Here is a 13994-nt window from a genome sequence, read left to right as displayed (position 1 = left end):
AAGTGAACTTGTCTTAAAGCCATATTGTATGATTCAAATCCTCCTTTTTACACTTCCCATGAACTCATAACTTGTGAGGTCATGTTGTAAGTGTTTTTACGCAATACCAAAAGTCAGTATTTCTATATAGTGTGAGGGTCCATGGGCACACGCATGTTGGATAGTGCATGTTCATAAGAGAGCGTGTAAAATTCTGTGTACAAGATAGAAGTTGATTCTGGTTGTATTGCACTCATAAAAATCATAATGTACTGATAAAAATATTCTCAACAACTTTTGTGTTTCTCAGAAGATCTCTCGACAAACATTAAGACTAAGATAATCCCATGTCAAGATTACAATAACAATGTAATTGAGCGGGAGAGAGCCACGTGTAGTAAGAAGTAAGGCCCTTTCAAATAGATTGCTCTACCTGATGAGTAACATGTTTATGAAACCCATCCTGGGACACTGAAATTTTATTTCTAGCTCTGGAAGCGTGAGATAAATGAATTTCTTCTAGGACTTTAGATACACGAGAGGGAGCATTCGGTCCTTCTGTAGTCACCGTTTTGTTCATTTATCCACTCATTCCACAGTATTTATTGATCATATGCCACATGTCAGATATGTAAATAAATGTTGATATTTGAATAGTGCACAAGACATAGTTACTGCTCTTGTGGAAATTAAAATCTAAGATGGGGACATAGACAATAAATAAAAATTAAATTAAAATTGTATAAAAATTGTTATATAACATTAAAGCACATGGAAAGCAACAGAATAGCATGTGCGCTACCCAGTTTAGTGAACGTGTGAAATAAAAAGAGAGGAATATGTGGTAGGGAGTGTTGAAGTGCGGTAAGAGCAGTGATATCACTTTTTACAGGATATGCATTCAAGTATTATAGGAAGTAGGGTGTGAATGGTTATGTAATTCTCTACTATATAAAATTCTGCTGTTAAACAAATGAGGTGGGTTTTTTTGTTTTTTGTGGGTTTTGTTTGTTTGTTTGTTTTGTAACTCCAGAAAACGAGACTCTATTAGGCTACCACTCAAATAAAGCCAGAGAGCACTATCTCAGATAACACAGTCTGTTCTCAAAACGTATCCCAACGATGAGGTCAGTTTTTCTGCTGTTTGAAGGAAGGAAAAATCATAACGTAGCAGGGCCCTTCCGTTAATCAAAATAAGACTTTTTGCCAGCCTAAGCAAAATTGTTTAAACAAGAGGAAGAACTGGAAAACATTAAAATATAGTCAACCATTACCTTGATTGGCAATGTATCATGAGCATTATTTGGATACTTTCTAAAACTATGTGTTTATCCTATAATGATATTAAGTTGGAATGCAGTTTCTAGACAAAAGACATTTCCTAAGACAATAAGAAATTAAAGTACTTCATTCTAATAAAGTTTTATATTAATACACTATAAATCAACTTAATTTACTTTATAAAATTAATAATAAATACTAATAAAAACAGGGATTATACCTGCTTGAAATTATTAAGTTAACCACCAGGTGGCGCTCCATGAATTGAGCGTATGTAGTCAAAATTAGTTAAAGGCTTGAACTGGTTAAATTAGGAAAAATTACAACACTTTTTCCTAGTAATTATTATTAATTTTTTATTTATATTACTTAGAGGACTTATGAATCCTAAGAAATGGGCTGTTAGTAAAGACAAATTACTTAGTATGTTCTATATAAAACTTAGCAAACTAGATTTCAAAATCAATTCCTTTTGTTTAAGTCACTTTATCACTTAATAAGAACACATGTTTCATTGCATATTGATAAAAGTGTGTAACTATAATTAAAATTGATAAAAATCTATTAAAATTGATTTGTATGGGTTTTTTCAAATGCTTATTTTATCCACCTGTGTGTTTGTGTGTGTGTGTGTGTGTGTGTGTGTATGTTTTACTCCAGAACCTGAAATTAAAAAAGAGGAAAAGATACCCAAAGCAGGTAAGTGCACTTTCTAAGATTTACATATAAATAGATGTTCTGTTTTGTTATGAACAAAACTAGTGTTATCATCAGGGATGCATAAGGCCTTGAAATGCTCAAAACATTGAAAAAATATTGATGCACCCATCCCATATATATTAAGTGTAATAAGAAATAAACTTGAAGATATTCTTAAGTTAAAATAGATTCTGTGTTTTCTGGATAAGGTCACCAAAGCGCTGGAACTGTTAGCATATGCTTCTCTTTATTCATCTAGTGCGCAATTGAGCACTGTTTACAAAGTGCCAAGGGGACAATTTATGTTTCAGAGGCTTCAACCTGATCAAATGCCTGAAACTGATTCATATATTCATTGAAACTTATGAAATCACATATATTCAACCATTTTTACCTCAAAACAGTAGTTTTATATGGGTCAGCCTAATAGATTCAGCCATTTTCTTTCCCATTGATTAAATATGCAAATATTCTTTGGAATGGGAGTCCATTGCCTTCTTGACCATTCATTTGAAAATTGGAATACTTTGAAAATAGAATTGCTGAAAACAGGTTCTGTGAGGGAGGAAGACAAGAGCTGGACACTCTTAAGAGAGATGTTAAAAGTTAGAAGGAACATCATTAAATACAGTTCAGAAAAGGAAAACCAAAAATTCCAATTAGTAATTACAATCTTTCTAGAGCTAATCCTATTCCAAATATTTCATATCTATGTAAAGATACTTACTTATATGTCTATATCTGCATACGCAAAAGAAGTTTATATCTGTATCTCTCCATACAGTGAAAGTACTATGTACACACAGACATACATATCATTGGTCTTAAAGTATTTGTATATACTCATTTTGACAAAGTTTAACCTATATGTAACTAATTCTTGTTTCCCCCTTCTATGTATATGTTAAATATTAACTTGAAGTATTATCACTTCTTTTCAAAGTACTGTTAACATAGCAAAAGTAATCCATTGTTTTTTTAGTGCCTAAACATAGCCACTTTGATTGACTTTATGAAATCTGAAAGTCTGCATTCTCTAGAAGATAAGTGGGAAAAAAATGACCAATTTTACACAGTGAGAAAAGTGCATAATAGAGATATGATACATTATTAACATCGAAACTTATAACTGAGCTTTAGATATATCTGCAGAAAAGGGAAAACTACTTATAAAAATTGCTCTACTGTTGTTAGCTCTTTTACTGGTGTCAGTGAAAGATTGCTGATCAAATAAAGGTGCATGACGTCACTCCTTCCTGTGAGCATAACACTGTATTTAATGCTTTATTTTACTGTTGGTTTGTAATGGGAAAAGTAATATGCACTATAAATTTCCTATTATTAGTTTACATTAAATATTTATATCTATTTTGATGTTATATTTATTTTTAACTCCCTAAAAGGAAAGAGAAATCAGCACTAATAGCATATTTTATATAATCAATCAGCAATTTATTGAAAATATATATTATGCTAAATGTCACTGCCTTAGGTTCAGGATTGTGCTTGGTGATGCAAAAATTACAAACAAGTGATAAGGACTTGTTTCTCTACTAAGAGAGTATAATTAAGGACACAGACACAAGCTATCAAACGTTGGCTAGAAGACAACTCTATTAGTGATGACTGCTCTAGGAGTCTGGAGGGAGGAGTCACCCCTGTGGTCTTGTCAATCAGTGAAAACCTCAAGGAGATGATGGGTTTAAGCTAGGATTTTAGGAATATGCAAGAGCAGCTGAGACAGGGAGGTGATTATACAGCCCTGTGGAAGCAATGCCAATTTTATAATAGAAAGACATGAATTTGACTCTTTTTGCCACTTGCTGGGAATATGAATTTACTTAAATTACTTAACATTTCTGAGTTTCAACTTCTTTATCTATTGAACAAAGATCATCATAATAGGCCAGCAGGGTTGTCAAAAAGAAATAGAATTGATGCTTGCCATTTGGTTTGGCTTCAGTAAATGGTAGCTCGATCAAGGCGCTAACTCAGGGGCAGGCTGAGCATGATGTAAGCAGGATGCAGTGAGGAGAGGACCAAGGACAAGAGGAGATGCCAGGTGCTGAATGAGCAACAGAAGAAGGCAAGACTGCAGCTGTGGTATGTAGTCAAAGGAGGGTGTTTCTGGAAATAAAGAGAGGGAGATTAGGAGGCCAAAGTGAAAAGTTTGGATTCTTAGAATGTGAATTGGAAGAAGAAAGTCTTATAATGGCATGTGAGATGAAATCCTATGGAAAGGATTCTCAATCAGAGATTTGACTCGAGTGTCTTTTAGCACTCTACGTATTACACAGTAAAAATGGGAGAAATTGACACAGAGAAGAAGTAATGAGGAAGTGAACTTTGTTTATTCCCTACATTTATAGACATGACTAGTGTTCAGTGTGGAATTATTAGGAATTAAGTTTTTAAAAACCACAGAACCTCGCAACCCATTGAAAATATGGATAATATCTCAGTACATATTCTTTCAGTTACATGAAATCATATGCTTTAAAAACACAGTCATACTCTCTATACTGTGCTATTGCTGCTTTTGTAACTGTCAAGATGTTTCACAGGAGAAGAATAGGCATTGATGACATAAGCTATACCAAACTCCAAGGTCTCATGCAAGAAAGGATGGTAAAGGTGATCAAATGTAGACGTTCGTAAAGGAAGCATAGGTGGGTAGATGCTAGTGGACCCGCACACAGAGATATCCAAGAGAGCCTTGGAAATTGGGAGCATACACTTGGTATCCTCAGACTAGGTTCTGTAAACATAAGTTCAGAAATTTAGAATTCAAGGGGCGTCTGGGTGGCTCAGGTCATGATCTTGCAGTTCGTGAATTCAAGCCCCGCATCAGGCTCTGTGTCCTGGAGCCTGCTTCAGATTCTGTGTCTCCCTCTCTCTGCCCCTTTCCCGCTCATGCTCTGTCTGTCTCTGTCTCTCAAAAATGAATAAACATTAAAAAAATAAAAAAAAAGAAGTTTAGAATTCAAAGGCAAAGGAGGAAAGGAGTTGTTCAAAAAAAGTAATGTAGAGAGAAAAGAGGAGGGAATTAAGAATAGCTTCTTGGAAAAGTAAAAGAACTGGTCATGAGAAGGCAAGTAGGTTACCTGGAAGATCAGGAAATACAACGTATCAGCATTCCAAAGCAGGGACACTTTCAAGAAAACATGGAAAAGTCAGCAATGCAAACGTCTCAGAAAGGTCACGAGACATGATGACTGAGAAAAAGCCACTATATTTGACAAAAACCTGTCATTATGTGACCTTTTGGAGAGCATTTTCAGTAGAGTGGTTAGTAGAAAGTTTATAGGAATTAAGTAAAGGATTGATCAGTAAGTGGAGACAGCATAAACTTCTTCCAGGAGTTTGTTGATAAAGGGAGGCAAAGTATTTTATTTTGACAGGTAGAATCAGTGAAATATGTTTGTTGTGCTCATATTGGTGATAATCAGGTAGATTATTCCAGAGAGAGGAGGAGCAAGAAATCCAGAGGGAGATACTCATGAGGAGATAACTGTCCTAGAGATGAGAAAAATTGAGATAGGCACTACAGGTGGAGGGAATTGGCTTAATTATGAGCAAGAACAAAATGCCCCTGAGCTTTGAGGGAATAAAGAAAGGATAGATTAACTTGAAGTTGAGAATACACGAGGACACTCCTGCGGAATCATCTTTTCTCCTAAAATCTCTGTGTGGAAGTGACCACTAACGTGTTTGTTGCCAAAACCAGGGGATGGTTTTCTTTCTTCATATTACACTGACCCCTACACAATATTTGACCATGTTCATCATCTCTCATATTAAAAAAAAATCTTTCTTTGGCAAAAACTAAGCCACTTAACCCACACTGTTAAAAACAACAACAAAAAATGACTGCATTTTAAAATACTGGGGCAACATTATAATTATTTGTTTTTGACATAGCATATTATTAGCCACTAAATTCCTTTTTTATTTGCCAATGAAAATGATGGCAAATGGGACATGCATTTCATTAGGTAATTAGAAAATAGCTAAGTGTTCTTTTCGGGAAGCCATGACTGGGAATTAAAAGTAGTTATATAATTAAAAACAAACAAAAAAAGACATAAATCACAGGGAATAATTTATTTTTCTTATGTATCAAGAAAATTAATGTTCATAAATAAAATCTTCACAGTTGTGTCACTGTGTTTCTAAGTGTCTAACAAAATTTTCACTTGGTTATTTTGCCTACACCTCACTTTGTTTATAACTGAACTCAACATCTCCTCCATTGCCTTGTTGTTGTTGTTGCCATTGTTCCTTGTCTCAACAAATGGAACACACGAATCACCATTCAGTTACATTGACTTAAACTTGCGTCATTTGCAGCTTCTCCTTCTCTTTCAGAACCCAGTGTCCAGTTAGGCATCAAGTTATGTATCTCCCAACTTTGTGATCCCCCTTATTCTCTCTCCTGGCAAGACCATACTTTTAGCTCTTCTCATCTCTTGCATGAATAGGTAAACAAACTCATGACTTAATCCTCTTGCTTCCATCTCCTCTTCACAGATCCAGCACATGCTTGTGCTAGTTATTTTTTCTAAATGAATATCTGCAGAGAATAGAGCTAGATTCATTGCCACTGCATTATACAGCCCCCAGCATATTTCTTCATGTGCTCTCCTTTCGTCTAATCCACCACCACCACTGCTCCCCCTGCACTCACACAGACATTTAAAAAAGATTGCCACGCCTGTGGAATTTTGTCTCTTCAGTGTCTTTGAATAGTTTTCTTTCACTTCAGGTCCATGTTAAAAGCACCTTACCTATAAACCTTGTTTCCAATCTTGACAGCTTACTTTCCCACCCACCACTGTTCTCTTTCTACAAACACACGCCATGAGTTCTCCAGCCTTGGTCGGTTGACACACGTTTTCCTCTAGCATGTCATGTGGTATCCACATTTATTGAGTGGGTCTCTACTAATTTTCTATCTAAACTCCTGTATTAACTGCCGCGAGCTGTTTAGTCTTCTCTAATCTCTGAGACAGGAAAACATTCAAAAGTTACCATAGCCACCGCGTGTTGACAATATTATCCTCTTGGAAAGAAAGGCATTGGTTAGTGATTTTTAAAAGATATGTTTGAGGGGCGCCTGGGTGGCGCAGTCGGTTAAGCGTCCGACTTCAGCCAGGTCACGATCTCGCGGTCCGTGAGTTCGAGCCCCGCGTCAGGCTCTGGGCTGATGGCTCGGAGCCTGGAGCCTGTTTCCGACTCTGTGTCTCCCTCTCTCTCTGCCCCTCCCCCGTTCATGCTCTGTCTCTCTCTCTGTCCCAAAAATAAATAAAAAACGTTGAAAAAAAAATTTTTTTAAAAAAAGATATGTTTGATACGTGTCTTGGCTTTGTGATATAGGACGTGTAGAAGCAGTTTTTTAAATGTAAAAAAACTAATGGGGGAAGGATGGTATAGAAGGAGGAGTTCCAAGAAAATAGATATGGAGTATTTTACAACAAATCTCTTAAGGGCTGAATCTCTCTTAATTTACCAATAAAATAGAGTCACCACCAACAGAACATTCCATGACAATCTAACAGACTTATCATGAGAATCATGTGATATAATATATATGAAAGTACTTTCAATGCTATGAAAACAGAAAAATATGAAAGTTTATCACATCTACTCTTGCTATTTCAATGGTGGTTCTCAAAACAACAGCAGCATCACCTGGTTCCTTGTTAGAAATATGGCATCTTGTAACTGCTGAATAAGAATTTGGATTTTAACAAATTTCCCAGGTCACTAGTATGTACATTAAAATTTGAGATGTACTATTACAGATTTCATAGACATCTATTATTGCCCTTATCTCCAGGGAAGAATAACATTAAACTTCTCCTTTACCAAAAACTTTGCTAATTTAGAATGGACTTGGGGAATCTGGGTGGCTCAGTCGGTTAAGTGTCCGACTTTGGCTCAGGTCGCATTCATGAGTTCAAGCCCCACATCTGGCTCTGTGTTGACAGCTCAGAGCCTGGGGCCTGCTTCAGATTCTGTGTCTCCCTCTTTCTCTACCGCTCTCCCACTCATGCTCTGTCTCTCTCTCTTTCAAAAATAAATAAACATTAAAAAAATTAAGAATGGACTTATATTTTTGGTTTTTTTTAAATTTTTTAAACGTTTATTCATCTTTGAGAGACCAGAGAGAGACAGATCATGAGTGCGGAAGGGGCAGAGAGACGGAGCCAAAGAATCCGAAGCAGGCTCCAGGCTCCAGGCTCCAAGCTGTCAGCACAGAGCCCAATGCGGGGCTTGAACTTACAAACTGCAAGATCACGACCTGAGCCGAAGTCGGACGCTCAACCGACTGAGCCACCCAGGCATCCCTGGACTTATATTTTTAAATGTTTTTTTTCTCACTAGCAGTGGGGTCCTCACACTTACTGAGCACTGGTTGACATTGTCTACCCACTGTTTCACTTGATGGGTGATTTCTGGACTTAAGTAGTTCATGAAATGATTAAGGAAACACCTATTCCTTTCTTATGACATAGCATAGGCAAACAAGCACTGAACATACCTGTGCATTCCTTTGACCTTAAAAGGAATAAACAAACACATATTTTGTTAGCAGAACATGTATGTCAAGAGTAAGCTGTCTGTGTATTTTACCACCTGGCTAAGATATTGACACAATAGGTAAATGTTTTGGCCAAAGGAAAACAGTATGCACTCAATACCTATCAGTCATCAAAGTATCTTTGGCTCATATCACTCAAAGAACTTGCTTCTAATTGGTGACTCTATTCAATTTATGTCTGTCATCATAAAACTAAACTGATATAATAACTATCTAAAAATTACTATAGTGATCCTACACACTATATATATATGTGTGTACACACATATATATGTGTATATATATGTGTACACACATCCTACACTATATATATATATATATTTATATATATATAGTTTATATATATAGTGTATGTATATATATACATATACATACACTATATATATAAAGTATATATATATATAATAACTATCTAAAATAAGTGCAGTAACTATCAAAAAATTACTAATGGTCTTACAAATATATATATATTTGTATATATATATATATTTGTAAATATGCATATATATATGCATATAGTTTATTAATTAGATCCTTGGACAAGAGAAAATGTATTCTCTCTGTCTTCCTTCTCCCTCTCTTTCTTCCCCCAACGACTCCACACACCACCTGAATAGTATATCCATCTTTAGGTAACCAGAAAGCATTGGATATGCAGGACTCCCATAAATTGTAGAAATAGTTAAATCTTAATGTCATTAACTAAACTGAGTTGTGGTAGGATCAAAGGCTCATTTTAGTTCAATATTTATTGAATTTCAACCATATATTTAAAAGTGTGTTAGGTTTTGAGGATATAAAGATAAATACCTTAAATTCTCAAGAAATATTTTGTATCAAGGCAGAGATCATTAAATAAAGAGCTAATCATAACAAAAATAAATAAAAGAAAATCAAACAAACAAACAAACAAAAAAGTTGTGCGGAGTGTGCTTTCTGAGCACAGTGGAAAGTTACATTTCTCCAGCCTATTGGTTCAGGGAAATATTCCCAAAGGAGAGGATACATGAATAGTTTCACAAGATGGGTGAAGATAAGCCTGGTGAAGAAAGCCTGAGTGAGGCATTCTAGACAGAGATATTTGCACAAGCCTCAGCCAGATGGAAAACAGTCAGGAGAACTGAAACCACAAGGATTTCACCTTCATTTCAGTACAAAGTATAAGTGGAGAACAGGAATGGATAAGGCTTAAGAGGAACAGCAACAGAAAATCACGCTACCTGAGTAAGGGTTGTGTCCTTTTTCCTAAAGGAAATTAGGAAGAATTACAAGTATTTAAGCAAAATGAGGTACAACTTAACATAGAATTTCAAATTACTGATTCTGAGTAATCACAGAGATTGAAGATAAAGAGGATGCCAGTAGTTTCAGGAAACCAGTTTTCTAGGTGATGAGATCTTGCACTGACACCTGTAGAGTTATTAAAAAGATCTAGAGAGAGCATTAGTAGGAAGGAAAAGAGGAGAGCTATTATAGAAGTATTTAGGAAGTATAACTGCCATTATTTGGGGTGGGGGTGAGAAAAATTCAAGCTAACTCCCAGGTTTCTGTCTTGGAATAGTAAGTATGTGGACAGTAATGTCATTTGCTGTGGTTGGAATTTCCAAAAGAAGTGGCAGATTTTTAAAAAGGAAGCCATACATATTAAGTAAATTTTTGACATATTAATTATTCAAAATTTGTATTGAGCAGTTACTATATGCTAGGCAATATGGTGAACACAATATAAACACAGTCAAGTTGTTGTGCTGTGTTGTATTGGTAAACACAGTTAAGTTCCTTTCCTCCTCGAGTTTGTAATCTAATTGTAGTAGCCGTCAGGGAGACAAATGTTGAATTAGAGGTAGCTGTGGGATATGCACTTATGTATGATTGTCAGGTATCTGGGGGAAAAATATGGTAGTAGAGGTGGAAATTCCTGGCAAAGATATGCTGGTTTAAACAATGAGAGTTATTGACATCTACCAAGGGAAGTGAGAGAGAAAGACCCAGAACTAAGGCAGCAAAGAACACTAAAGAAGAACACCAAGAAGAATACTAAAATGTAGGAGTGGTTAGAGAAGAAGACCCTGAAGGAGTTAAAAAATTTTAAAAAGAAGGAGAGAATTCTTTTAGAAGCTAGAGATATTGTCTCAGAAACCAGGGAGGAAAGAATTTCAAGGAGGAGGAAGCTGTCAAAGTGTCAAATGTGGAAAAAACTCATGGTAAGATAAAGACTGAAAAATATTCATTGGAATGTATAATATGGAGACACTAATGATCTTACAAGTAGTTTTAGTGGAGCTAAATAAGAGGAAAACCAAATTACTATAGTTTGAGGCATTTAGTTGGAGGCCAGGAATTAGGGCCAGAAAATCTACATCGTATACTTTGTCTAAATTGTAGGTTATTATTTTAAAACCTTGTCTGAAAAAGGGAAAAGCGTGACTTAGGAAAACAGCATGGCATAGTAAAGAGAGAGGAAGATGTGACATCAGAGAAACTGTAGTTTTAAATGGTTCCTAATCTATCAGGGATATAACAGCAACCATCTTTACAACTTCACAGGGTTACAGAATCAATAAAAGGCAATAATAAAAGGCAAAAATGCTAAAAACTAAGGCATACACTAATTCCATTTTTGAAGACCTGAGAGATAAGGGATTTCTGTATATAATGCCTAAAAGTATTTCATTTTGTTTAATTACCTGTCACCAAGATCAAATCACTGCCTTTCCCATATAGATCTTCTCATTTTTAACTTGTTTACTTGCGTGATATTTCTCCAGAAGCTTATGTGGTACCACTTTTTTTTAAATTTTTTTGTTTTTTTTTTTTTATTTAGAGAAAGAGAGCAAGCAGGAGAGGGCAGAGAGAAAGAGAGAGAGAGAGAGAGAGAGAGAGAGAATTCCAAACAGGCTCTACACGCTCTGTGTGGAGCGCAATGCGGGGTTCACCCGTGAATTGTAAGATCATGCCCTGAGCTGAAATGAAGAGTCAGGCGCTTAACCAACTGAGCCACCCAGGCACCCCTGTGTGGTATCACTTCTAACCTTAAAACTTTGAACTAAGTCCCTCTTCCTTAAAAACTGTGTAATTGTATACAGTTCAGCTAAGAGTATACATTAATAACATTACTGTTATGGAGTTTTTCTTTGTAACTCTAAAGGGTAGAAGGATGTCTTGCAGTATAAGTTATTTCTTGTATTTGTATTTGGCAAAGTGTTTTGCATAGAAGACTAGTTATAATTTTTGGTACATGAAAGAATTTTGAGGTTAAGTAAGTCTGGGAAAAGCTCTTGGAGTTTATCATACACATGGACACATTAAGGAAGTGTGATAGTAAAGAAACCAGCTGAACCTTTTTTTACCCAATGTTTTTCACATTTATTCAACCATGGTAGCTTTTCTATAATATAATAGCAGTGTTCAGCTGAATGCACTGTGAGGAATGATGTCTTTTACTTAAAAGATTCGGGGAAGCAATAGAGCAAAGATAATAGAATTTTTTTTAAAAAATGAGTGACAACATATATTAAAAAAAGAAAAGAAAAACCAAATGAGAAAGACTGGAGAAAATGTTCAGTTTGCGTCACAATTAGAACAATGAAGATATGCTAACATGTATAATTTACTTATACCCAGGCATTGCTATCTCAAAATTTCATGTTATTTTTCCCATAAATAAGGAGACAGAAAATTTTGTTGTAATGTAATTTGGGGGATAAAAATTATATTAAAATTAGGCTGATATGGAAAATTGAGTAATTGCTAGAAAGTGGCAGTCATGATAAATACTTCATAAGTATCCCTACAGAGACTCATGTAAATCTCTGAGGCAGCAAGTCAACCACCATTTCTATCATAGGCTAATGTTTATTGAGTAGTCAACAGGTATGTGTCATTATAATATGCTGAGAGGGTTTATTACTGAAAAGAAACAATAGATCAAGAAAACTATAATGATTTTTACTCTGTTAGTTGAAGGACATTTATTAAATGCCTTGTAATTCAAATCTTGGAAAATGAAAAATAACTAATATTGGTGTAGCAATTAATCAATTAATCAAGAGGATTTATTTACATACATGCATAACATAATTTCATCTCATAATGATCTGTGTTTCAGGTTCCATTATTTAGCCCACATTATAGGCAAGGAAGCTGATACAAAGATCAATTGTTTCCGATGTTACAAAATTCATGGAATAACATGGCTTCTTTCAACACATCAATGACCTCATTCGCACACTCAATTTGATTTCTAAGTCAGTGAACAAAAGACTCACAGTGTCTCGAGTTGTCCTCTTTGACTTTAAGGTAACCTAAAATGTAGCGTGCTTCCTTTTGCCAATATATCCTTGGTATATTTTACTGCAAATTTGGAACCTCAAGTATTTTAGTCCCAATAATATAGACATGAGAGATCAAGGCAAGAGAGGAAGGTGGGTGGAGAACAACAAAACAAAACAAAACACCTCAAATGGTGGTACTCTTATTTTGAATTGTAAACTTAAAGTAATCCTTAGATAACAATTCTGGATGATATTAATAACAAAGCAGGGCAGTGTACCATATGTTGTTTAGGGCAGGGATTTTGCTGGTTTATTTCATGTATTTCCTGTGCCTAAAACAGTTCCTGGCACGTAGTAAGAGCTCAGTAAATGGTTCTGAATGAACAAATGAGTAAGAGTTTAATTATATGGTCAAATGGATCTGAAAGCCTGTTTCCTAACTTGTTAAATGGAAAAATTGACCTTACAAGGTTTACTATAAATGTTAAAATATTTTTTTTAAATGTTTAGCATGGTTCTTGGCACAAAATAAACATTTAACATGTTATCTATAAATTAGATTAATAAGTACAGGAAACAACTGCTTTCCAGAATTAAATTTGCTACAGCCTTTAAAAATCTGAGACACATTCATTGGCCATTTGGCTTCCCAAAATGAAAACAATTTTTGTTTTGCGGTAAAACAATATAACCTTTTTCATGCTTAGCTTTTGATTAACCACTTCCGTACTAAAATCTTTTTTTTTTAATTTTCAATGGTGACTTGAGTATTAGAGTCTTTATTTTTATTGTTTTTAGTTCTATCTTCTAAAGATTGGAAGATCTATTTTTTAGCCAATTCAATCAAGCAAGCATAGTTCCATTAGTAGCTTCTGAATCAGTCTATGACAGGTATAATTTTTCTTAGCCGACTTAAAGGAGAGACACAGGGTCTGTGGATCCTGGAGAAGTTGCCTCTATTATGGAAAATAAAGAATACAATAGTTTCTTTTAGCATTTCTAAATGCTACTTATGCATTAGTATAGCCAACATTAGTGTAAACAAAGAGTTATTAGCCACTATTAGATATGTCATCTTCTTCAGAGATTTCTTCAACAGTATATATTTTAGAATCTTCCAAAAGTCATAATTTTTAGTTTTCAGGCTTTCCTCAGAA

The 13994-nt window shown here is 35.0% G+C and overlaps 1 protein-coding gene across 1 annotated transcript in view; it reads left to right on the top strand.

Moving 5' to 3' along the window:
• The window catches only part of TRDN (triadin), a 393952-nt gene that overhangs the window by 312286 nt on the left and 67672 nt on the right, over positions 1–13994 (top strand). The window contains exon 25 of the mRNA XM_058735145.1: positions 1921–1959. Coding sequence (XP_058591128.1) covers positions 1921–1959 — 39 coding nt within the window. The remainder of the gene's footprint in view (positions 1–1920; positions 1960–13994) is intronic.

This window comes from Neofelis nebulosa, chromosome 6 (genome assembly GCF_028018385.1).
Source record: "Neofelis nebulosa isolate mNeoNeb1 chromosome 6, mNeoNeb1.pri, whole genome shotgun sequence".
Classification (NCBI taxonomy): Eukaryota; Metazoa; Chordata; class Mammalia; order Carnivora; family Felidae; genus Neofelis; species Neofelis nebulosa.
Note: the sequence above shows the minus strand (reverse complement) of the source record. Positions and strands in the feature narration are given on the sequence as shown.